Source organism: Hemiscyllium ocellatum, chromosome 32 (assembly GCF_020745735.1).
Source record: "Hemiscyllium ocellatum isolate sHemOce1 chromosome 32, sHemOce1.pat.X.cur, whole genome shotgun sequence".
NCBI classification, from domain to species: domain Eukaryota; kingdom Metazoa; phylum Chordata; class Chondrichthyes; order Orectolobiformes; family Hemiscylliidae; genus Hemiscyllium; species Hemiscyllium ocellatum.
The window spans coordinates 4,429,240-4,454,895 of NC_083432.1; the positions used below are offsets into that span (position 1 = coordinate 4,429,240).

The window sequence follows — 25,656 nt, forward strand, 5'->3', positions numbered from 1 at the left end:
TGAAGATGGCTGGGCACCACCCTAAGGAACTCCTGCAGAGATGTCCTGGAGCTGACAAGTCTGAACCCAACAATCACAATCATCTTCCTAAGTGCCAGGTATGATTCCAAACATTGGAGAGGTTTCCTTCTAATGTCCATTGCCAGTTTTGCTACACCTTGATGTTACACTCAGTCCAATGCTGCCATGCTGTCAAACTCACTGAAGACTGCATCTATGATGCTGGGGAGCTCTGAAGGACACTTAGATGGATCACCCACTTAGGTCTTGCAAGCTGAATACTTTTGCAAATTTTTTTGCATCGATGTGCTCGGCTTTCGGATATTGAAGATGGGGTTATTTGTGGAGCGACCTTCCTCAGTGTGTCGACTCAATGCCCACCACCATTCACAGCTGGATGCATCAGGACAGAAGAGCTTAGTTAGAATGGATTGCTTACCACTGTCAATCACCAGCTCTGGGCATCATTTGACACATAAGTCACCCTGGTGCAACATCTGGCAAATCCTCCCTCATTAAACTAAGGTAGATCTCATGGCTTTATGGCAAACATTAATCACATACACTGCTGTGATAGACCTGGACATTGATGATCAACACTGCTGTAACAGACCTGGACATTAATGATCAACACTGCTGTGACACACCTGGACATTAATGATCAACATCACTGTGCCAGACCTGGACAATAATGAACAACACTGCAGTGACAGACCTGGACATTAATGATCAACACTGCAGTGACAGACCTGGACATTAATGATCAACACTGCTGTAACAGACCTGGACATTAATGATCAACACTGCAGTGACACATCTGGTCATTAATGATCAACACTGCTGTGACACACCTGGATATGAAAGAACAACACTGCTGTAACAGACCTGGACATTAATGATCAACACTGCTGTGACAGGTGATTTATCCACTGTCCTTCAACAGAATGAAGTGGGCATAAAGGCAACAGATCCATCAGCAAAACAATGAAATTATTATTCTGTGTGGGTTTCTTCCTGGTGCTCCGGTTTCCTCCCACAGTCCAAAAATGTGCAGGTTAGGTGAATTGGCCATGCTAAATTTCCCATCGTGTTAGGTGAAGGGGTAAATGTAGGAAAATGGGTCTGGGTGGGTTGCACTTCCGTGTGTCAGTGTGGACGTGTTGGGCCGAACGGTCTGTTTCCACACTGTAAGTAATCTAATCTAATCTAAAAGTAAAAGCAAGGAAGTTTTCACTGATTGCAATACAGGGTTGGACAGATACGTGGAACACTCTGAAGAATACTGACAGAGAGGAAGTTCAGTAAAGCACAGAAAGAATGGCACTTCTGCAATATCTGCACAAATTTCTGTATTTCTTCCCCAGGGTGTATATAATGCAAATACAGTGACCCTGTACTAGAACAAGGGTGAATGAAGGGAATGCAGCAATTACTCAGGCACCTCCCTTCTGAGTGCATCCCTTTGTCAGAGTCAAGGTTAGAGTGGTGCTGGAAAAACACAGCAGGTCAGGCAGCATCCGAGGAACAGGAAAATCGACATTTTGGGCAAAAGCCCTTCATCAGGAAACGTCAATTTTCCTGCTTTTCGGATGCTGCCAGGCCTGCTGTCCTTTTCCAGCATCACTCTCATCATGACAATACTCTCCAGTATGTGCAGTACCCCCTTCCGCCCTTTGTCAGAGTGCAGATCCTGGCTGAACATATCAACCCCTGACCTCAGTGTGATTTCACAACTGAAAGGCCTACAGTTGACATGTTCTTCTTGATCCAGCAGCTGCAAAGAAAAACTCAACAAAGGAGCCTACTGTACACTGCCTTCATCGATCTCAGCAAAGCTTTCGAGAATGTGAGCAGCAACGGTCTATTGAAAGCTGCTGGAGAAAACTGGCCACCCAGCAATCTATTCAGTTCCGCTCCTCTTTCCATGACACCATGATAGGTGAAGTCAGCTATGACAGGGCAACATTGGTGGGTCAAAGAGAGTTGTGCTCTTATGCTTCCAGGTTTCAGGCTTACAGAACAGATCAGAACTAACAGAAAGTTGATCAGCCTTGCCCACCTACAATCTAAGGCAAAGGTGCATCAGTCTTCCACGAAGCGTTGCAGTACTCCAACAATATTTTTCTGATATTTCTTGCTGAGGAACACCTTCACAGAAAATAGACAGATGTTCTCATTGGTGCAAAGAGCTTGGTTTGACCATCAGCATTGGGAAGACATGTTATGGGTGGGATGTTGGTATCTATCAGCATAGATGATGTGATGTTGGAGGTTGTTGATAATTTCACATAACTACGCTCCACAATCATCAGCGTTCTGTCACTTGATGCCAAAATCAATACAGGCAAATGTAAAGTCTTCAGTTGTTATGGTCAAGTTGAGTAACAGACTGTGGAAAAAAAAGCTGACTGCAAACCAAATTCCAAGTTCACTAAACCAGCATTCTCAGCTCACTTCTCACCAATGGTGAGATCTGAACAATACATGACAGGCAGGAGAAAATGCTGAACAGATTCTGGCTTGGCTTAGACTTATCTTCAGTACGTATTGGAAAGACAAGCTCACCAACACAGAGGTAGCAGAACATGCTAATTTTGTTAAAAGAAACACTACATGACCAGCAGAGATGATGATGTACCAAATGGTTTGTAACTTACCGCAGTGGCGCATAGTAATTTGCAGAACAGGTTCCCCGTCGGTGGATAAATCTTATACACAGAGGTGCCGAGTGCAAAAATCACTGGAAAACATGACAGGTTAGCTCAGGTAAGGATGGCTAACTCTCAGCCACTCATTCCAAAAACACCTGTTTGTTAATTTAGTCTTACCTTGTTCTCTGTTTATCTTATGCTCAATGATATTAGACTAGAAAGGGTTGAGGTTAGTTATGCACAGGTGTTATCAATTCTAGAAGGAGTGAAAGTAGTCAAGTCCCCTGGGCCAGATGGGATTTATCCGAGAATTCTCTGGGAAGCTATGGAGGAGAAAGTACAGCCTTTGGCTTTGATATTTGAGTCGTCATAGTCTACAGGTTTAATACCTGAGGACTGGTGGTTTGCAAATGATGTGCCTTTGTTCAAGAAGGACAGCAGGGATGACCCAAGTAATTATAGACCAGTGTGCCTTACTTCTGTTGTAGGAAAGGTTTTGGAAGGGGCTATAATCATCTAGCAAACAACAATTTAATTTCAGATAGCCATCATGGTTTCGTCAAGGGCAGGTCATGTCTCACAAACTTCATTGAGTTTTTTGAGAAGGTGACCGAATATGTAGATGAGGGTTGGGTAGTTGACGTGGTTTACATGGACTTCATAAAGTCTTTGATAAGGTTCCACATGGTAGGCTGTTGGAGAAAATGCAGAGGCATGGAATTGAGGGTAATTTAGCAGTTTGGATTAGAAACTGTCTTTCTGAAAGAAGGCAGCAAGTGGTGGTTAATGGAAAATATTCAATCTGGAGTCCGGTTACTAGTGGTGTGCCACAAGGATCTGTTTTGGAACCACAGCTGTTTGTCATTATTATAAATGACTGAGGAGCAGGCATAGGTGTTGGAGTAGTAAATTTTCAGACGACACTAAAGTCGGTGGAATAGTGGACAGTGGGGAAGAATGTTACAGGTTGCAGGAGGATTTGGATAAACTGCAGAATTGGGCTGAGAGGTGGCAAATGGAGTTCAATGCAGCTAAATGTGAGGTGATGCACTTTGGGATGAATAACAGGAAGGCAGAGCTCTGGGTCAATGGAAAGATTCTTGGTAGTATGGATGTGCAGAGGGATCTTGGAGTCCATGTGCATAGATCCCTGAAAGTTGTCACCCAGGTGGACAGTGCTGTTCAGGTGGCATATAGTGTGTTAGGTTTCATTCATAAAGGGGTTGAGTTCCAGAACCGCAATATCATCCCGCAACTATACAAAAACGCTAGTGCGGCCACACTTGGAATATTGTGTACAGTTCTGGTCGCCCCATTACAGGAAGGACGTGGAAGCATTGGAAAAGGTGCAGAGGAAACTTAGCAGGCTGTTGCCCGGTCTGGAGGGAAGGTCTTATGAGGAAAGGCCGAGAGACTTGGATCTGTTCTCATTGGAAAGAATAAGGCTAAGGGGAGATTTGATAGAGACATACAAGATGATCTGAGGATTGGATAGGGTAGACAGTGAAAGTCGTTTCTCTAGGATGATGATGTCAACTTGTATGAGGGGGCAAACTACAAATTGAGGGGTGATAGATTTAAGACTGATGTCAAAGGCAGGTTCTTTAAGCAGAGAGTGGTAAGGGTGCGGAATGCCCTACCTGCCAATGTAGTCAACTCAGCCACTTTAGGGAGATTTAAACAATCCTTAGATAAGCACATGGATGATTTTGGGAAAGCGTAGGAGGACGAGCTGAGAATAGTTCACAGGTTGGTGCAACATCGAGGGCCGAAGGGCCTGTTCTGCGCTGCATTGTTCTATGCTCTATGTTCTATGGGCGTGTACATCAATCACAGAGGCTATTTCAGCCTATTGGGATGGAGTGTGCACTAAAGGTGATGTTTGCATAATGCTAGCTTTTCATTGACCTCCCTCAGACTGACCCATGGCATTGATGTCTTGTTCAATGCTGGGCGAAATATAAAACCTCACATCCAATCCACCAGCAAGATCTCTATAACACTGCTCATCTTCACCTTTAAGTCAGGCTCTCTCACATACCTCTATCACTTCTAGACTTGACTACCTCAATTTGTCCTCAATTACCTGAAATCATCCGTCCTCCATCAAATCTCACGTGCCCATTTTACCAAAACTCCATCTTCCTTCTTAAAATTCATCTGAAGCCACACTTTTAGTCATCCCTCCTCAACTATCCCTCCTGGTCATTATCCATTTTTCTCTTGCAATCTTTTGATGATAAAGATATTATTGGATGAATTTTGACTGAAGAGTAGATCTAAGTAGCTTAAACAAAAAGGAGGCATCAGGGGATAGTATTCCCACTTCTCAGATGGAAGATGAAGTATTTCAAGCTCTAATCCGGCCAGGCCCAGTTCATGAAGATTAAAACATGGTCTCCATATACATCCATTGGGGAACTCAGGGAGAGTGTTTTAATCACTGAGTCAGTATGGTTATGTTTAATCTATCTCCAGTCAGCCTGCGTAGCTGGACTACTACCTCTGCATACTTTGACCCCCCCCCCACCACCGTCCCCCACCCCCACAACACTGTAATGAGTAGGTGGGAATCTACAGCCTTGATAGGACTCCTGAGCAGAATATACCCTGAAAATTAAAGATCGCATAGAAACCAACAGGAATGTACCTTGGCAACTGCAGTTACAACTGAACTCTCATTGAATGGGGTCACAGTGGGAAATAGTTTGGGAAGTACTGCACTATGTTCATTCCATATTGGGTCAACTGAAAAAGGTTAGAACAGAAATCAAACTTACCTAAAGCCAGTAACATAGTAATTGCAGGGACACCAAATGCCAGAGGGTAGCAGTCTGAATCATAACACTGGACATCCTCTACAAGTAAAGACACAGCATTGTCAATTGTAACAGTAATGCACTCACATTCACTCCACTCTCCAGTGCATGTAAAATGAGACCGTCCTTAGACATTGGCAGATATTAGTCACACAGTAGGACTTTCCGATCATACAACAAAAAAAGATTGCATGGAGTATAGGGGACAGCATGGTGGCGCAGTGGTTAGCACTGCTGCCTCATAGTGCCAGAGACCCGGGTTCAATTCCCACCTCAGGCAACTGTCTGTGTGGAGGGTGTAGGTTTGCTCGCTGGGCTGTAGGTTTGATATTCAGACGTTTCATTACCTGGCTAGGTAACATCATCAGTGGTGACCTCCAAGTGAAGCGAAGCTGTTGTCTCCTCTGCTTTCTATTTATATCTTTTTCCTGGATGGGGTTCCTGGGATTTGTGGTGATGTCATTTCCTGTTTGTTTTCTGAGGGGTTGATAGATGGTATCTAGATCTAAGTGTTTGTTTATGGCGTTGTGGTTGTCCCATCGAAAAAAACAGACCAAACACAGCCAGAAACCCTAACCACCTTACCATACAACAAAGAATGACAGCCAGACTACTAAGACCCCTCGGAATCCTAGTAATACACAAACCTACCAACACTCTCAAACAAAAATTAACAAGCTTAAATGACCCAGTACAACCCATGGACAAAACCAACGTCATCTACAAAATTCCATGCAAGGACTGCCACAAACACTATGTAGGACAAACAGGAAGAAAGTTAGTCACCATAATACACGAACACCAGATATCCACAAAAAGACACGACCCTCTCTCCCTCGTAGCCCTACACACGGATGAAAAAAAACCACCGTTTCGACTGGGACAACACATTTATCCTGGGACAGGCTAAATAAAGACATGCCAGAGAATTCCTAGAGGCCTGGCATTCCAACCACAACATCATAAACAAACACATAGATCTAGGTCTATGAACCAGGTCAGTTTAGATGTCAACTCCTTGATATTTCAAAACTCTACCGACCCCAATTTCAAATATTTTCAGTGACCTAGCTTTCACAACTCTCTTGGTTTCCAGAGATTTACTATCCTTTGGGAAAAGAAATTCTTTTACATCTCAGTTTTCAATTAGTGTACCCTTTGGCGATAACCATGTCCTTAATTCAAGAAGCCCCCACTACAGGAAACATCTTCTCAACATCTACTCGGTCAAGCTCCCTCTGCAGACACTTGTACATTTAATAAGATCCCCCTCATTCTTCTAACCTTTAATAATTAAGGCTGAACGTGTTTAGCCGTTTTTGACTAATTAACCCCTTTGTCACAGGAATCAGTCGAGTTGAACAGCCTGCATTATCTTTCTCAAGTGCAGAGGTCAAAATAGTGATGCAAGGTAAAAACAATGACTGCAGATGCTGGAAACCAGATTCTGGATTAGAGTGGTGCTGGAAAAGCACAGCAGGAAAATCAATGTTTCGGGCAAAAGCCCTTCATCAGGAATACAGGCAGAGTACCTGAAGGGTGAAGAGATAAATGAGAGGAGGGTGGGGGTGGGGAGAAAGTAGCTTAGAGTACAATAGGTGAGTGGGGTTGGGGATGAAGGTGATAGCTGAAAATGTGTTGCTGGAAAAGCGCAGCAAGTCAGGCAGCATCCAAGGAACAGGAAATTCGACGTTTCGGGCATAAGCCTTCCTGAAGAAGGGCTTATGCCCGAAACGTCGAATTTCCTGTTCCTTGGATGCTGCCTGACCTGCTGCGCTTTTCCAGCAACACATTTTCAGCTCTGATCTCCAGCATCTGCAGTCATCACTTTCTCCTCGATGAAGGTGATAGGTCAGGGAGGAGGATAGGAGAAGGTAGCAAAGAGTACAATGGATGGATGGGGGTGAGATGAAGGTGATAGGTCAGAGAGGAGGGTGGAGTGGATAGGTGGAAAAGAAGATAGGCAAGTAGGACAAGTCCGGACAAGTCATGGGGACAGTGCTGAGCTGGAAATTTGGAATTAGGGTGAGGTGGGGAAGGGGAAATGAGGAAACTGTTGAAGTCTACATTGGTGCCCTGGGGTTGAAGTGTTCCGAGGCGGAAGATGAGGTGTTCTTCCTCCAGGTGTCGGGTGGTGAGGGAGCAGCGGTGAAGGAGGTCAAGGACCTTGGCAGAGTGGGAGGGGAAGTTGAAATGTTGGGCCACAGGGCGGTGTGGTTGATTGGTGCGGGTGTCCCAGAGATATTCCCTAAAGCGCTCTGCTAGGAGGCACCCAGTCTCCCCAATGTAGAGGAGACCGCATCGGGAGCAACGGATACAATAAATGATATGTGTGGATGTGCAGGTAAAACTTTGATGGATGTGGAAGGCTCCTTTAGGGCCTTGGATGGAGGTGAGGGAGGAGGTGTGGGCACAGGTTTCACAATTCCTGCGGTGGCAGGGGAAGGTGCCAGGACAGGAGGGTGGGTTGTTGGGGAGCATGGACCTGACCCCACCCTCCTCTCATTTATCTCTCCACCCTGCAGGCACTCTGCCTATATTCCTGATGAATGGCTTTTGCCCGAAACGTCGATTCTCCTGCTCCTCGGATGCTGCCTGACCTGCTGTGCTTTTCCAGCACCACTCTAATCCAAAATAGTGATACAGACCATCAGGTTCTAGTGACTTGTCTACCTTAAATGCCATTAATTTTCAACATTCCTTATTCCTGTGATGGGGCTTATAATAAAAACTTACCTCCTATTAGCACCTTGTTTATCTGTTAACTTTGAGACCTTTATAGCATCTTTCACCATGAAGACCGATACAAAATACAGGTTTAAGTTATTTGTCAACTTCCTGTTCCCTATTATTAATTCCCCAGTTGCACCTTTCAAGAGTCCCACGCTTAATTTAACTACTGTCTTTCTTTCTCTGTATACATAGAAGCTCTTGCTTTTAATACCAATTTGCTTCCATAATCAGTTTTCTCCCTCTTTATTAACTTTATCGTCTTCTGCTACTGATTCCTAAGAACACTCAATCCTCCAGCCTACCACTAGTTCTCACTGTCTTACGCTTGAAACAACCTTAAACGTGGATTCTCTCCACAGACGCTGCCTGAGCTGGTCAGTATTCCCAGCATTTCTTGATCAGACTATAGTTATACAAATTAATAGAATTCAACACAGATCAGCTTTCAGTGCACAATGGCCAGACAGTGATAATATATTGTTCAGAGGCTGGAATAAATGGAAATAGCCATGTCCTCCGGTCAGGCGGTAGAGTTGCATTTATATAGCATTTTTATTTGCAATGAACTATATTGTTTGACAGACTCTCAGATACAAATCAGCTGTTATTAGAAGACACTTGGCCAAACCCATAAATCCAAACACTGAACTCATAGTAACTCCAGTTTCTCTTCCTCAGTTTGGTTCCGACTTGGGTCAATGTCTCTACTGGACACACTACGTTCACTACTATAGATTGTGAATGACTGTGAATTCTATAGATTGTGAATGACTTGTTGATTTGAAATCAGACTAGGTTAGTCTTCACCCACACCGTTTCGCATGCTTACTGGAGACTGATCTCAATCCATTGAGGTCAATTTAAGGCTGACAGATCTCCAAGCATCTGTCAAAACTATCCCAGAGCTGGCTATGGAGGACTGCACTTGAGTGGCCTCCCTTTTATGGAATACCTTGCCAGGAGTGAACTTGTGAAACAGTTTACCTCTGCAGGCAAAAATTACCAAGTGACATTACCACCACTTCACTTCCTCACTGATCCTCCTTACCTCTCAGGATGGGGATGGTAATCCCTGCAAGTAAAGCCGCTAGGTTCATGGAAAAGTAGAAGAATGAAAAGTACATCCGGTAACCTTTCTCCTGCGGGGAATAAATATATCCAGTTAGTAACTGCAGAGTCTAGTCTGCACTACTGCCTAGCACTGATACTATTTACATCTCAATCTAACTGGCTTTGTTCCTCTGGCCAATTTACTCTCAATGGCCAGTTAGATTGAAGTAGTTAATTAGCTATAAAGTATGTTCTGGGGTCAGAACTCAATCAGGTGAGGATTCAGGATGCAGGCCCGTCTTTACATTAAGTTATTGTCTCAGCTTTAATATAAAACTGGTTCATCTCTTCTTCTCAAACAGCACAGAAACAGACCCTTCAGTCCAACTCATCCGTGCCAAATAACATAAGTCAGTGTTGCTGCTGCATCTGCATCTACTTGATTCCCAGTTCCTTTAAGAATGATTTATGTGAACACATTGTGATACCTCTGAACAATGCGGTGAGGTACAGTGTGTCAAACTTTCCTTATATTAACAACACGCTGATTTTTTTCTCCAGACTGTTGGATGTTTTATACAATAAAGTGGCTTATTACATATAATTTGATATAATTTGCAACAAAGAAATAGGCCATTTGGCCCGTCTGGTCCACGCTGGTACAAACGCTTTGCACAAGCTGCTTCCTATTTAATCAGTAAATCTTCTCATTCCTCTCTCTTTCATCTAGTTTTCACTTAAAAGTATCAATGCCATTCCAAGCCATTCTCAAAAACACAGAATCAATATACTCACCTCTTTCCCACCAATCTGATCAGCACCAAAGGGTGACATACTGGATCTGATTCCACCGGAACCCAGGGAAATGAGGAACAGCCCAATATAGGCACCCACTCTACAATCAGAAAGAGAGTCCAGTCAGTGTTTACTGAGTAGACGTGATGTAGAGGCATTGGTACACTGATATATTGATACATCTTGACGTGACATGGATAGACAGTGCAGTAGGCTCGGGCCAATTTTAACAAATATATGATACAGAGAGTTCAGCGGGAGGTTAAGGTGAATTTCAAAACTGGTCCTCATCCCCATTAAGCAGCACTGTACCCCATCAGGAAATGATGGAACATCATTGTGGTAAACAGGACCAGCAACAGGTTGGGAGCCCGAAGGTACTTGAGACTGTCCACTGACATGAAGTGAGCATTGGAGATGGCAGGAGTTTAAACAAAGGCTGCAGCAATGAGAAGGAGAGACAAAGGCAGATCAGCAGCCCAACTGCAGAAAGTTAACACTAATACTCATTGAGGCCTTCTTTGCCCCTTCTTCTGTCTCCTGTCAACTCCTGCTATCCAGTTCAACCCAGCGTGCGATTTCTGCTATTTTAAAATGGGATTGCAATGCCAATGGTATCATCAAGCACAAATCTTTCCTGTAAACTAAGTGCCTGTCTGCTAAGGGATGGCAACCCTGAGGGAACTTAAGGTAGTGGAGGACAGGTACACTATCTGACACCTTCCCCCATTGCCCTTTCACCAGCTGGACACACCCACAACAATACCAACCTGTGCAGAATGATAGCATTAAGCTCAACCCTTGTGCATCACTGGAAACTACCACAGGCTCTGATGGACTGCCAGTCTTTGCTTTTAGACATGAATATCATGTATCAGTCACTTTTCCAAACCAAGGGACAGAGTCTCATAACAGATATCAGATGCCAGAAAAAACTACCCAAGATCCCAAACCTCCCCTCAAAAGTCTTTAACACTTTCTGCAGTGGCCATCATGGAATTTCCATTGTCCATTAACCCAACCCTCCAAACTCTGTTCAGAGATCCTTCATTCAGTACTGGACGTTGTATTATATCTCACGGTCAGTACACCTTTAAGACACACAGTATGTCAGTATGTCTTTAAGAGCTAGGCGTGTGATATGAAAGCATCAGAGCATGTGACTTGAGACTATAAAATTCACTAAAGAGGAGGAAAACAATAGCAGACTCCACTTCCTGGATGGCTTTGTGGAGTACACACCTATCGGGGAACTCCAGTCCAGTGCATACAGGAAGGAACACTTATACGGACCAGATACTGAATTATAACAGTAACCACCTCAGCATCCACAAACAAAGCTGCATTAGGGCACTATTTAAATGGACACACTGCAGCAACCCAGAGCTTCAGAAGGCAGAACAGCAGCACCTATTCAAGGGATTTAAATAACAGGTATTCCAAGAGCCCTATCCTCTGGTATTTATACAACAAACCTAAAGAAGAAAGCACTACATGACCAGACATGGTAGTGACCATACCATACATCAGGGACGTCAGAGATAACTACCCAACTCTTCAGACCCCTAGGAATCTTATGGCCTACAAACCAGTAAACACTTTTTTCACCAGCTCATCACTAAGGTTAAAGACCCGACACCCACATCCAATAGGACGAGCAAGATAGCCTGTATGGACTGTGAAAAACACAACGTAGGACAAAGAGGAAGAAAACTGACTACCCGTGAGCACCAACATCAGCTCACCACTGCCGGACACGATCAGAACTCTCTCATTTCCACCCACGCAGACAGTGAAGGACACAAATTCAACTGGAATAATGTAACCATCTTAGCACAGACCAAACAGAGACATGTCAGGAATTCCTTGAAGTTAGGCACACCAGTCGGAACTCAATCAATAAACACATTGAACTGGACCCCACATACAAACCACTCAGATACAGAACTGGAGGTACCAGAAAACAGAGACAGATAAATACCAGGTGGGACAGAGCACCAATGCTTCACCAGGGACACTGACGATGTCATCTAACGAGGTGACAAAATATCTGCAGAAAAACACATCAATTTGGTGAACAACCTACGACCTCACTATAAAGCTCTCAGATGGAATCTTAATTCTAACCACCTGAAGCATGACACACTACTAAAAATATACGCCACTGCTATAATGAATAGCTTAATACCAGCCCAAACACTTGTCTCAGTGAATATATGCTCTGCATATATTAACCAGCTGCAATAAACATCTGTTGCATCTTTTAATATCATGTTATGCACATTGGATTTTGTAAATTAGCAGGGATAACAAAAGCATTGCCTCATCAGGTAAAGTTAAGCTGCCTGAGGCAAAACCCAAATCACTGGACAGATCTGCAGGGAAATGGTGGGGGTCAAATTGCCCACCAAAACATCCTGGTGAAAGATGACTAGATTATCTGAATAACATGCAGAGCCCAGGAGCAGGGTGAGACAGAACACACAACACTGGTCAGTCACTCTCAGTTTGCCAGTGCCAATGGATGCTTATGAGACCTGACTGACATTTTTTACAAAGTGATTGAAAGTTTACTCCTATTATGGTTTCAGTGAGTGATAGGCCTCCAGGTTAGAGTTCAGCCAAATTGCGTTCATTCCACATCCAAGACATTTAGCACAAGAGAGGCTGGGGTCTAGGAAAAATCCGGTTAAAGAGTTTCACCTCCTTTCACTCCCCCACCCTCTTGCTAGCTTCTTCCTTCAGGCAATCTGGTGAATGTTTGGGGTGTGCAGCCATATCACCCCATAATAGCCAACCTCTAACCTCTGCTCAGCAAAGACTCGAAGCTGAGAACAATTCCAACACATATCAACGCGATTCCCCTCTGTCAGCTCACACCAAGAGCAGGTCCACAGGCCTATGAACATCCAGGCTCCCTGTGCCAGGTCCCAGGGTCTGAGGAAGATTCAGGTCGGGGGTGGGGCAGGGTGCTTAATAGTTGCTTGGCCAATACAATGGTCCTCACCAGTGGGAAGCTTCCATTTTCTTTATATTGACTGGGTAAAACACAGGGTGTCAAACAGGTAGCATGCCACATCCTGTAGTGAACTCAGGCGAGAGCTACCAGCAACATGGTAATGAACTGGGATCAGGGGGAGGCACTACAACCAAGGGGAGCACGGTGGAGCAGAAGGACTTACTTTTTTGCATCCTAACAACTCACCCTAAGACCTGAAATCTAATTCAACATTTACTTTTGGATAGTTGAAGTTGATCTGAACCCACAATGCCCTGTACTCTTGCAAAGTCAGTGTCTTTGACACTATTTACATCTTCAAAGCCAGATTTTCAAATCAAAAGGGTCACAGCATCTGAAACAGTGTGGGAAATCTGGGCAGCTGGCAGTATGCCCCTTTCAAAGTGGCACAGCCTGCATTGTTGGGCTTAAGGAGATGATGAAACTGCTGACCCCATTCTGAGCTCATTCCTGACTCATTAACCCCAGATGAAAAGGGTGAGATTAAGACCAAGGAGGGTGAAAATGAAACGTAAATGGTGAAATGAAATGAAGGGTTACTGTTGGTCATTCTGGCCTTGTTCTCCATCCCAGGCACATCAAGAAAATTTCTTATACTCACACAGACTGTCCCATCTCTCCAGGTATCGCAGTCACTGACAAAACAATAGTACCAATAAGGTACACCACAGAAAGCATGAAGATACTCCTGTAATTCAAGGTTGACAAGACATGGGTTGAATCACAGACACAGAACCAACTTGAAAATATTATCTACTCAGCATTACTCAAATGGCAAATAATCCCTTTATGCTAACCAGACTTTGGTGACTCTGTGATATAAACAGAATCATAGAATTCTGTAGCATACAAGGAAGTGATGACAGTCATATTGTTGCTAGACTAGCAATCTGGTGACTGAGTCTCACCATTAAAAAAAAACCTGGAATGAGAAAAGTATAATCTTTGCCATAAAGTTTAGAATCTGACAACACAGAAGGAGATTATTTGGCCTGGAGTTGGCTTTCTTATTGACCTATTTTATAAATGTAACTTCACCCACTTTTTCCCCTATAGCCCTGTAAAGGTTATTAATTTCAATTACTTATCTGATGTATATATAAATGCAAAGAAAACCTCCTATTCCCTCCCCTTTTATAGTCAATTATCCTAAAACTGGGACACTCTCTCTCCCATTGCCAATAGTTTTTTCCTTGTTTAGTTGATCAAAATATTCATAATGTGATCATATGGAATATTTGGAAGCTAATTTGGTAGTTATATAGTTAATTTAGTGGTGTAATATATGCACAGGATCATGTTACAGGGCTCCAGTAACAGATAATGGTAATACACTATGAAAGGCTACTTAAATCACTGATAGATGAGCTAATGCTAAAGACAATGGTGGTGTTGTGTGATAGGTTAAGTGTAAAGTAGTCGACTGGTGTGGCAGAAGATGATTAGTTTAGAAAGATAAAGCAAGCTAGTATGATTGGTTAAGCTAATGCTATCAGGTAAATGCGGGAACTAGAAACGTATAAACTGCAGAGGATCCAAGAAGGGGTGGGCAGTTGGGAAGCCATTTTCTTTTGATTGTCACAGCTTTTCTTTGCAAATAAAGGTTTAACTTTGTGAAGGATTTTCTGCGCCTCCTGGTGATTCTCAGAGTATCGGGTGATCTTTCCACAATAATCACCCCAATTAAACCTGCACTACTGTAAATGAACAATCTCTATTTCCCAAAATTAGCCCAAATATTTCCATTAGCTTTAATACTCCATTTAACAAAAATCTATCAATCTTAAGTTTGCAATTTACAATTTATTCCCCAGCTTTAACACATCTTTGGATAAATTCAAAATTCAATTATGCTTTGTGTGAAGATGATCTTTCTGATGTCAACTTGAATGATCATTTTGAGTTTTTGTCTTCTCTCACAGGACGGAGCCGTTTCTCTCAATCTACTCCAGCTACTCTTATAATCATCTTTGAAACTCAAAGAGATCACCTTCGAATTCTCTACAAGAAAGAATGAAAGAACCTCCATCCGGCCTTAGCTCCGGTTGGAATAGTTCTTCAGTTCATACCTGTATCTCCCAAAACAGAAGTCTGAGAGGAAAGCTCCCACAATGGTGAAGGATGTGGAGAGGAAGATGAAGACATGAAAAAGGGAAGTAGCCTTGCTCTCAGATAGGATGAGTGCTTTTGTAAAATACAGCACCAGGATAGCTGAAACAAAATAAGCAGGTAGCAATGAGCACGGATAACAATTACTGAGCTGGCTGAATAAAATTGCCTTGAACAAATCAATTTGTAAATTCATTACTTTGCAGTTATCGAGTCATAGAAATGTATAGCACAGAAACAGACCCATTGGTCCAACTCATCTATGCTGATCAGTAATCTAATCCCATTTGCCAGCACCTGGTCCATATACCTCCAAACCCTTCCTATTCACATACCCATCAAGATGTCTTTTAAATGCTGTAATTGTACTAGCCTCCACCACTTCCTCTGGCAGCTCATTCCATACACGCACCACCCTCTGCATGAAAAGGTTGCCTCTTTAAGTCCATTAAAATCTTTCCCCTCTCGCCTTAAACCTATGCCCTCCAGTTCTGGACTCTCCCACCACAGGGAAAAGACCTCGTCTATTTATCCTATCCAAGCCCCTTATGATTTCATAAACCCCTATCAGGTCACCCCTCAGCCTCTGACACTCCAGAGAAAACAGTCCCAGCCTGTTCAGCCTCTCCCTGCAGCTCAAATCCTTCAACCCTGGCAACATCCTTGTAAATCTTTTCTGAATCCTTTCAAGTTTCACAATATCCTTCCAATAGGAAGGAGACCAGAATTGCACATAATATTCCAACAGTGGCCTAACCAATGTCCTGGACAGTTGCAACATAACCTCCCAACTCCTGTACTCAATACTCTATGCTCTTGTGACTCAATTGTTAGCACTCTTGCTTCAGAGTTAGGAATTATGGGTTCAAATTTCATGCCAGAGACTTGACATCAACAAATAAGCTATTGACACAGTCCCAGGGCGGTGTGAGATTTGGAGAGGAGTTTACAGGTGATGATGTTCCCATGTATCTGCTTCCCTTGTCATTCTGAATTGGATTTGGAAGATGCTGTTAGAGAGACCGTGGTGGTTTGCTGCAGAGCATCTTGTAGATGGTACATGCTGCTGCCACTAAACACAAGTGGTCAACAGCATGAATGTTTAATGGTGAGTGGGGCAGGATAGAGTGAGCAATTTTGCCCAAGATGGTGTCAAGCTTCTTGATGTTGTTGAAGCTGCATCATTCAGGCAAATGGACAATATTCCATCATATCCATAACTTACACTGTGCAGAAAGATAGATAAGCTTGGTTAGTTGCTCAATTCAGAATTCCTAGCCTCTGATGTGATCTTGGAGAGTGGCGCTGGAATAGCGCAGCAGGTCAGGCAACATCGGAGGAGCAGGAGAGTTGACATCATTCCTGATGAAAGGCTTATGCCCGAAACATCGACTCTCCTGTTCTTCGGATGCTGCCTGATCTGCTAGCTTTTCCAGCGGCACACTTTTGACTCTTATTCTCCAGTATCAAAAATGTGAGCTTCCAGTTCGAGCTCAAGTGGGTGGGTCTGTGTTTACTGGTGCACACACTGAAGCATAATGGTCTCATTATGTGTTGTAATAGTCAGGCCGTTAATGCCATACTGTCTGTGTCAGTCAACAAAGAGCTACCGAGATTAAGCCACCTTCCTGAATGAGTTCCATAGGCTGAAAAATACTGATCAAATAGATATCTGAGCACCTTTTAAATGCAATAAAAGTTTCTGCCTCTACCATCCGAGAATCCCAGGTCCCTCCTGACTGTAAAAGTTTTTTTCTCATCTACAATCTGCTTTAAATCTATGTTTCCTGATTTTTGGCCCCATTGCTAATACATATTGGGGCGGCACGGTGGCTCAGTGGTTAGCACTGCTGTCTCACAGCACCAGGGACCTGGGCTTGACTCCAACCTCGGGCTACTGTCAGTCTGGGTAGAGTCTACACGTTCTCCCCGTGTCTGCGTGGGTTTCCTCCAGGTGCTCTGGTTTCCCCTCACAAACCAAAGGTGTGCGGGTCAGGTGAAGTGGATATAGTGGTCAGGGATGTGTTAGGTAGGCGCATTAGTCAGGTGTAAATATAGAGTAGGGGAATGAGTCTGAGTGGGTTACTCTTTGGAGGGTCAGCATGGACTTGTTGGGCCGAAGGGCCTTTTTCCACACTGTAGGGATTTTGTGGTTCTTGTGATAATCTATCCAAGCTCCTCAAAATTTCATCCACCTTTACCACGTCAGCCACTCGGCCTTCTCCCTTCAAAGGAAAACAATTGTAGTTTATCCATTTTTACCAATAGTTAAAGTTTTCAAGTCCTCAGAAAATTCTGATAAATCCTCTCTGCAGCCTCCCCTGTAAGTTTTCCTGTAATGTGTGACCACAACAGGACAGAAGACCCAAGGTGTGGTCGAGGACAAAATGAGGACTGTGAGTGCTGGAGATCAGAGTGGAGAGTGTGGTGCTGGAAAAGCACAGCAGGTCAGGCAGCATCCAAGGAGCAGGCGAGTTGATGTTTTGGGCATAAGCCCTTCATCAGGAAATGCTCTTGCCCAAAATGTTGCTTCTCCTGCTCCTTGGATGCTGCCTGACCTGCTGTGCTTTTCCAGCACCACACTCTCGACTCAAACTGTGGTCTAGCCAGCATTACACAGCAATCCAGCATAGTCTTCCTGACCTTCTCATTTACCTGTTGGCTCATAAAGGAAACTGAGTGCCTTCTTAGCTGACTTATTACCCCTGACATGTAACCTTTAAAGTACTGCAGATGTACACTCAAAGGTCCTTTTGTTCCACCTCATTATTCATATCTTCTCATTTATTGTGCATTCCCATTCCTTGTTGCACACTGTATCATATAACTCTGAGTTAAATTACATTTTTCATCTTTCTGCCCACCTGCCCACACCATCTGTATCTTTCTGCAATATCCTCATTCTCTTGGCATATCCTCTGCCAACCTACATTCCCTTGAACTGTTCCTGCTGCTGTTGGACCCCTGAGGCCCATGTGCTGCAGTGACTTCCAGAACCAGAGGTCAGTGTACCTGCACGCCAGTCTCACACATGGACACCCCAAACTGCTTTCTGGCCTCAAAAAGTGAATGCTGTTGTCAACCACAGGGTCAGTTTTTGTATCGTTTGTTAACCTCTTTACCAGCTCCCTTCATCTGAATCTCATTAGTATAACCTGCAAAAACAGAGCCTGGATATTGAGGCCACAGAAACCGCAGATGGAAACTGTCCACTATTATTCCACATTGCAGAATGGCAGGACTTCAGAGCTTTGAGTTCATCCATTGCTTGTGGGATTGGATACTTCTGTCCATGGCATGCAGTTTCCACTGTTTGACACATGAGGAGTCCTCTGCTGCAACTTCATTGGGTTGACACCTAATTTTTTTCTTCTAGTTCATGACCTCCTGCTCTTTTCATTGTCTCAGGACTGATTTCCTGGCTTGATGGTAATGGCAGAGTGCATAGTCTGAAAATGTGTTGCTGGAAAAGCACAGCAGGTCAGGCAGCATCCAAGGAGCAGGAGAATCGACATTTCAGGCATGAGCCCTTCTTCAGGAATGAGGATTCCTGAAGAAGGGCTCATGCCCGAAACGTCGATTCTCCTGCTCCTTGGATGCTGCCTGACCTGCTGCACTTTTCCAGCAACACATTTTCAGCTCTGATCTCCAGCATCTGCAGTCCTCACTTTCTCCTAGGATGCATGGTCTGCCAGGTACATTGACACAGATTATGGTTAAATTCAATTCTGCTACTGCTGATGCCTCTCTTGACTGTCCAGTTTTGAGCTGCTAAATCTGTTCTGAGTTTTGGATGTAGGTTTGCTCGCTGAGCTGAAAGGTTTATTTCCAGATGTTTTGTTACCTTGTAACATCTTTAGTGAACCTCATGCAAAGCAATGCCAAAAAATTCCTGCTTTCTATTTATATGTTTGGTTTCTTTGGGTTGGTGATGTCATTTCCCATGGTGATGTTATTTCTTGTGGTGAAGTCACTTCCTGTTCCTTTTCTCAGGGGGTGGTAGATGGGGTCTAACTCGATGTGTTTGTTGATAGAGTTCCAGTTGGAATGCCATGCCTCTAGGAATTCTCATGTGTGTCTTTGTTTGGCTCGTCCTAGGATGGATGTGTTGTTGCAGTCAAAGTGGTGTCCTTCCTCATCTGTATGTGAGGATACTAGTGAGAGAGGGTCATGTCGTTTCGTGGCTAGTTGATGTTCATGTATCCTGTTTGTCCAATGTAGTGTTTGTTACAGTCCTTGCATGGTATTTTGTAAATGACATTAGTTTTGCTTGTTGTCTGTATAGGGGCTTTCAAGTTCATTAGTTGCTGTTTTAGTGTGTTGGCGGGTTTGTGGGCTACCATGATACCAAGGGGTCTGAGTAGTCTGGCAGTCATTTCTGAGATGTCTTTGATGTAGAGGAGAGTGGCTAGGGTTTCTGGACATGTTTTATCTGTTTGTTTGGGTTTATCCTATTCTGAATCTAACCCACTTCACAAAGTGGCAGTGCCACACAACATATCCTCAGTGCAAAGTTGGAACTTCAACTTCACAGGGATTGGGCAGTGGTCACTCCAACTAATGTTGTCATTGACAGATGTGATAAAAGGATTGGTAAGGATAGGGTTATGTAGGTATTTCTTCAGTTTTGACGAAAGGTCATTTGATCTGAAACATTAACTCTGATTTCTCTCCACAGATGCTGCCAGACCTGCTGAGCTTTTCCAGAAATTTGCATTTTTGTTTCTGATTTACAACATCCGCAATTCTTTCAGTTTTTATTTTCTCTTGCCGATTACATGTCACCAGCCCAATCTAGCTGAATGGTCCTTCAGGGTTAGTAGCGGTGAAGGAGGCTGAAGCCCCCACCGAGTACCTCAGAATGGAGGTCAATAGCTGGATGGTGCCTTGCCTGTGTTTGACATGGTGGCATGGCCTTCACGGATTCCACAGTGAATACTAAGGGCTCCCACAGTCTCTGCCTCCCACTTCGTCACTTCCTCAACCCTGCCGGTGGGACAAAGCCCACACGGGTTGCGATCAAGAAGTCTATAGTGAGATGTGTAGGGAATGAACCACCAATCTCTGGGTATTTATTCAAAACATTTCCGACCCCTAGTTAATAAAAACCTCAAATGGAGTGGTTATGGAATAACTCTCTGATTCCAAGTTATTGTGAGAAGACCTCCAGCATCCCTAACCCCCATGGTATTTAGGGAACAAGCTTTAATCCCAGATACTTAAGAAAATTTCCTTTACCTCGCACCCCAAAGTAGGTGATTTTTTCAAAGAATTCAGTGATCACGATGAAGACAGCAGCATTAGACAAGTCACAGAGTTTCTGAAAAAATAATGAACAATTAAATCAACATCAAGAACCAACATTTGATGTGGTCTGGATGAAGACTATTCCAAAGTGGAACCCTTTCAGGATGCACGTTTGTTTCCCAACGTTCTCTCCTGTCGGCCTGAAACCACCTAATTCTGGCTGGAAAAAGGGATTCATTGTCCTTGCTACTGCATCAGAATCATCCCAGGTCAGAGAAGGCCAATGGTTGGGAAACAATGTTGGTCAAGGAACATCTAAAAGAAACAATTAAAATAAAAGCCATGGAGAGTGACAAGATGAAAATGTAACCTGTTTAGTCAAATATCTTTCACTGGCAGCATTTGTATGTCTAATAAATATTGAGTATAGCATATCGAAGCAGTAGGAAAAAAACTAAGAAATTAAATTAGACCCATTTCTGAATTATAACATTTTCTGACATTTTGAGCAATAATTTTGCTCGTAAAATCATCTTCCAAACAAACTTTAACTAAGGATGTATACAACCAAGGCATTTTTTTGGCTACTGATTCATGTGCTTTCAGTAATAAGCTTCTAATGTAATGCAAATTCTTCAGGGAGTCTAAGTAGCACCTTTACACATGAGTTACAACCTGAAGCAATGGATAGTGATGATAGATTCACTAGTTTCCCTCCCATCCCACGGCTAACCTAAAATTCCCACCACTTACTAACTACTTATGGTATGTGTTGGAAGGATTTCTAGTTTCCTGAACCACCATGCTCTGGAGTGAGACTCAAACCCAGAGGCAGAGATGATATCCACAGCACCACAAGGACGAAAACTTCTACTAGCCCATACAACTATAGGCTGTTCCTCAGATGCTGACTGGGCTGCTGTGCTCTTCCAGCGCCACTAATCCAAAATCTGGCTTCCAGCATCTGCAGTCATTGTTTTTACCTATATTAGAAATAATTATGGTCACAGCTATAACAATTGCTCCTTCATTCAAAAGCATTACCTGTAGCCACATCATGGGTGTAGCCATACAGTCAGGTAGGTCAATTCCTTGAAAGTAGAGTCGCAGGTAGATAGGAGAGTTAAGAAGGCATTTGTTTGTCAGAGTGTTGAGTATAGAAGTTGGGAGGTCATGTTTGGCTGCACAGGATGTTGGTTCGGCCACTTATGGATTATTGTGTCCAATTCTGGTCTCCTCCTATCAGAAAGATGTTATGAAACCTGAAAGGGTTCAGTAAAGGATGTTGCCAGGGTTGGAGGGTTTGAGCTATAGGGAGAGGTTGAATAGGCTAAGGCTGTTTTCCCTGGAGTGTCAGAGTCTGAGGGGTGACCTTATAGAGGTTTATAAAATCATGAGGGGCATGGATAGGGTAAGTAGACAAGGTCTTTCCTCTGAGGTGGGGGACAGGTTTAGGGTGAGGGGAAAGATCTAAAAGGGACCTAAGCAACACTTTCATGCAAAGGGTTGTGCGTGTATGGAATAAGCTGCCAGAGGACGTAGTGGAGGCTGGTACAACTGCAGCATTTAAAAGATGTCTGGGTGAATATATGAATAGGGATATGGGCTGGATGCTGGCAGGTGGGACTGGATTGGGTTGGGATATCTGGTCGGCATGGATGAGTCGGACTGAAGAGTCTGTTTCCATGCCGTACACCTCTGTGACTCTATGACTCTAGGTATCTGGTTAGTATGGACGTGCTGGACCAAAGGGTCTGTTCCTGTGTCAAACATCTCTTTGACTATATGACTCTAAATGGAAAGATAGTTGCGTATATAACATCATTGAACTAACATACCAGAGCAATGTTCTGGGGATAATGGGCTCAAAGCCTGTTAATGGCAGGTGGTAGAATTTGAATTCAATAAACATTTTGAATAAAAGTCTAGTCTAATGGCAACCATGAACCTACTGTCAATGGATGTAAAAATCCATCTGGTTCATTGATGTCCCTTTCATGAAGGGAACTTGTCCTTATCTGGTCTGGCCTATATATAACTTCAGACCAAAGCAACATGGTTGGTTCTTACCTGTCCTCTGGGCAATTAGGGATGGGCAATAAATGCTGGCCTAGTCAGAGAAGCTGACATCCCATGAACGAATAAAACAACATTTAAAAGTGACTTCTTTTTGTTAAAATAATTATTTAAGATCCTAAAAAGGTTCAGCTTTCTATCCCCACAGTTAAATAAAGACCATGCGTGAGTTTGTCATCACAGTTTGCAGATCACTGACCTAGACACTGAACGTTTCATTGTGCTGGGTTATCACAGCTCAACCTGACCTCAACTTCACTCAAATCCAGTAGGGATGTCACATTGGGCCTCATTAACTAGACTGTGGACAGGGTGACTACCTCATGTCCCTGATCCTGATGAGTATACAGTTTGTGAATGTTTCATGAAGACAGGATTGGGCTCAACTGTGAGAACTTCTATGACCAAATAGCTAGAGGTACACATGTAGAATGACCATGTGTTTGAAAGTGTCCAGTCAGATGGACACTAATCTACCATAATGCCCTAGAAGGAGGGGTTACATTTTAAAGAGCAAACAGTTACAAATCGCTAAAGTGAAATTACCCTCTTATTGGATAATCCTGCTAACAATTACATTTCCCTGATAGCGTGATCCTCTAAAGTGAGGATCCAATCCCACTTACGCTAATGAACTTAACCCATCGTACTAGACTCATACAGCAAGAAAGCCAGGTAATCGGCAATTCTCCAGCACCCACCAGCAGTTAATCGACAATTCACCAGCAGCCCACCAGCAGTTAATCGGCAATTCTCCAGCAACTAACTCCCAGCAGTTAATCAGCAATTCACCAGCAGCCCACCAGTAGTTAATCAGCAATTCTCCAGCACCCACCAGCAGTTAATCGGCAATTCACTAGCAGCCCACCAGCAGTTAATCAGCAATTCACCAGCAGCCCACCAGTAGTTAATCAGCAATTCACCAGCAGCCCACCAGTAGTTAATCAGCAATTCTCCAGCACCCACCAGCAGTTAATCGGCAATTCACCAGCAGCCCACCAGCAGTTAATCAGCAATTCACCAGCAGTCCACCAGTAGTTAATCAGCAATTCACCAGCAGCCCACCAGCAGTTAATCAGCAATTCTCCAGCAACTAACTCCCAGCAGTTAATCAGCAATTCACCAGCAGCCCACCGGCAGTTAATCAGCAATTCACCAGCAGCCCACCGGCAGTTAATCGTCAATTCACCAGCAGCCCACCAGTAGTTAATCAGCAATTCTCCAGCAGCCCACCAGTAGTTAATCGGCAGTTCTCCAGCAGCCCACCAGTAGTTAATCAGCAATTCACCAGCACCCACCGGCAGTTAATCAGCAATTCACCAGCAACCCACCAGCAGTTAATCGGCAATTCACCAGCAGCCCACCAGTAGTTAATCAGCAATTCACCAGCAACTCACCAGCAGTTAATCGGCAGTTCACTAACTGCTCACCCCACTCACAACAAGAAAGCCAGACTCACCAGTAGTCTGCCCCAGGCTCGTCCACTCACTTTGGGTAACTCTGGATTGGAATCTGAAACAAGACACATAAAGCACAAGTAGATTTCAGGTCAACAAGAGATTATGATGTTTGTGCAGATTCCTTAATGGCCTTGAGATTTACTAGCGAATGAACAAATAACCTCACAAAATGATCAATGTTTAGAAAAACATTAAGGTGCCTGAGGATGTGGTGGAGGCTGGTACAATTGCAACATTTAAAAGGCATCAGGATGGGTATATGAATTGGAAGGGTGTAGAGGGATATGGGCCGGGTGCTGGCAGGTGGGACTAGATTGGTTTGGGATATCTGGTCGGCAAGAATGAGTTGGACCGAAGGGTCTGTTTCCGTGCTGTACATCACTATGACTCTCTGACTAAAAAAGAACATTGTGTAATTAGGACAACGCCGGATTTGAAAATCCAAAGTTTTGTTTTAATTGTCATTCCCAAAATGGCCTCTCGAAATTTCAAGGATCAGTTAGGAATTTTCATGTGTAACAACCAAATTAAAATTAGGAATATGAAACATTTTGCCCAAAGGTTAATCAAACTGTGGAAGAAAGGAACAGGAGTAAGGTGTTTAACTCACCTCAGTCTGATCTGCCCTTCAATGAGGCTGACCTTCAACCTAACCCCATATACCCCTCCATTGTACAATTTTACCTTTGATTAACAAAAATCTCTGAGAAGATTTCCCACTTGCAGTTGGGTCAAGCATTCATGCACATTTGCAGAAGAGAGTTCCAAACTTGGTCTGCCTTTTGCCTGTAGAATTGTTTCTTAATTTCGCTCCTCCATGCTCCTGGTAGCATAGGATGTATCTCTCTTTCTCTTGTTGTCTCTTGCTCCATCCTAGCTGTTCTCCTTAATAGTTTGTAAACTTCAATAACACAACCCTTTAACTTTCCAATTTCTAGGAGTACAACCCCAGCTTTCAGTTGGGAATGTGGTGTTATCTGATCAGCTAAAATCTTAATGAATGGTGGTCAAGGTTTAAGGCACTGAGTGGCCTACACCAGCTCCTAACTCATATGTTCACCTGCTGTGTAATGTCACTTTAGAATTACTCCCTTGAGTCCAGGTGTTTTTCAGATAAATCTATACTATACTCTCTCATTGGCCAACAGATCCTTTCTAAGCTGTGTTGCCTAGAAATGCGCAAAGTACTCCTAAGTACCCACAGAGTTCTGGGTCTACCAGGGCTTTTGGACAGCTGAATATAGGAATTGCTATATGACAGGTGTCCAAAATCCATGCAATTCATTTTGTTCCATGCTAATAGTTTATTGACTATTGCAAACAATCAATCTCTAGCAATGAATCTACAACAGGGCCAGACATGAGGGGAGTATAAACTCAGTGCTGGGAGGGGCTTGTAACGTTCAAACCCATCTGTTCCTCTCAAGCTGCCACCCAGGTTGATAGGGGTTATAAGAAGGCATACAATGTGTTAGTTTTTATTGGTAGAGATTGAGTTTTGGAACTAAGAGGTCATCCTGAAGCTGTACAAAACTCTGGTATGGCCGCACTTGGAGAATTGAGTCCAGTTCTGGTTGCAGCATTATAGGAGGATGTGGAAGCTTTGGAAAGGGTTCAGAGGAGATTTACCAGGATGTTGCCTGGTATGGAGGGAAGTCTTAAGAGGAAAGGCTGAGGGACTTGAGGCTGTTTTTGTC

The 25,656-nt window shown here is 43.6% G+C and overlaps 1 protein-coding gene across 1 annotated transcript in view; it reads right to left on the reverse strand.

Moving 5' to 3' along the window:
* LOC132830915 (solute carrier family 15 member 2-like) overlaps nt 1–25,656 on the reverse strand; it is a 231,892-nt gene that overhangs the window by 69,347 nt on the left and 136,889 nt on the right. Inside the window, exons 3-10 of the mRNA XM_060848864.1 lie at nt 23,959–24,011; nt 20,415–20,496; nt 15,137–15,278; nt 13,669–13,755; nt 10,049–10,148; nt 9,252–9,342; nt 5,432–5,509; nt 2,658–2,740 (exon numbers count right to left, since the gene is read on the reverse strand). Of these exons, the coding sequence (XP_060704847.1) occupies nt 2,658–2,740; nt 5,432–5,509; nt 9,252–9,342; nt 10,049–10,148; nt 13,669–13,755; nt 15,137–15,278; nt 20,415–20,496; nt 23,959–24,011 (716 nt within the window). The remainder of the gene's footprint in view (nt 1–2,657; nt 2,741–5,431; nt 5,510–9,251; nt 9,343–10,048; nt 10,149–13,668; nt 13,756–15,136; nt 15,279–20,414; nt 20,497–23,958; nt 24,012–25,656) is intronic.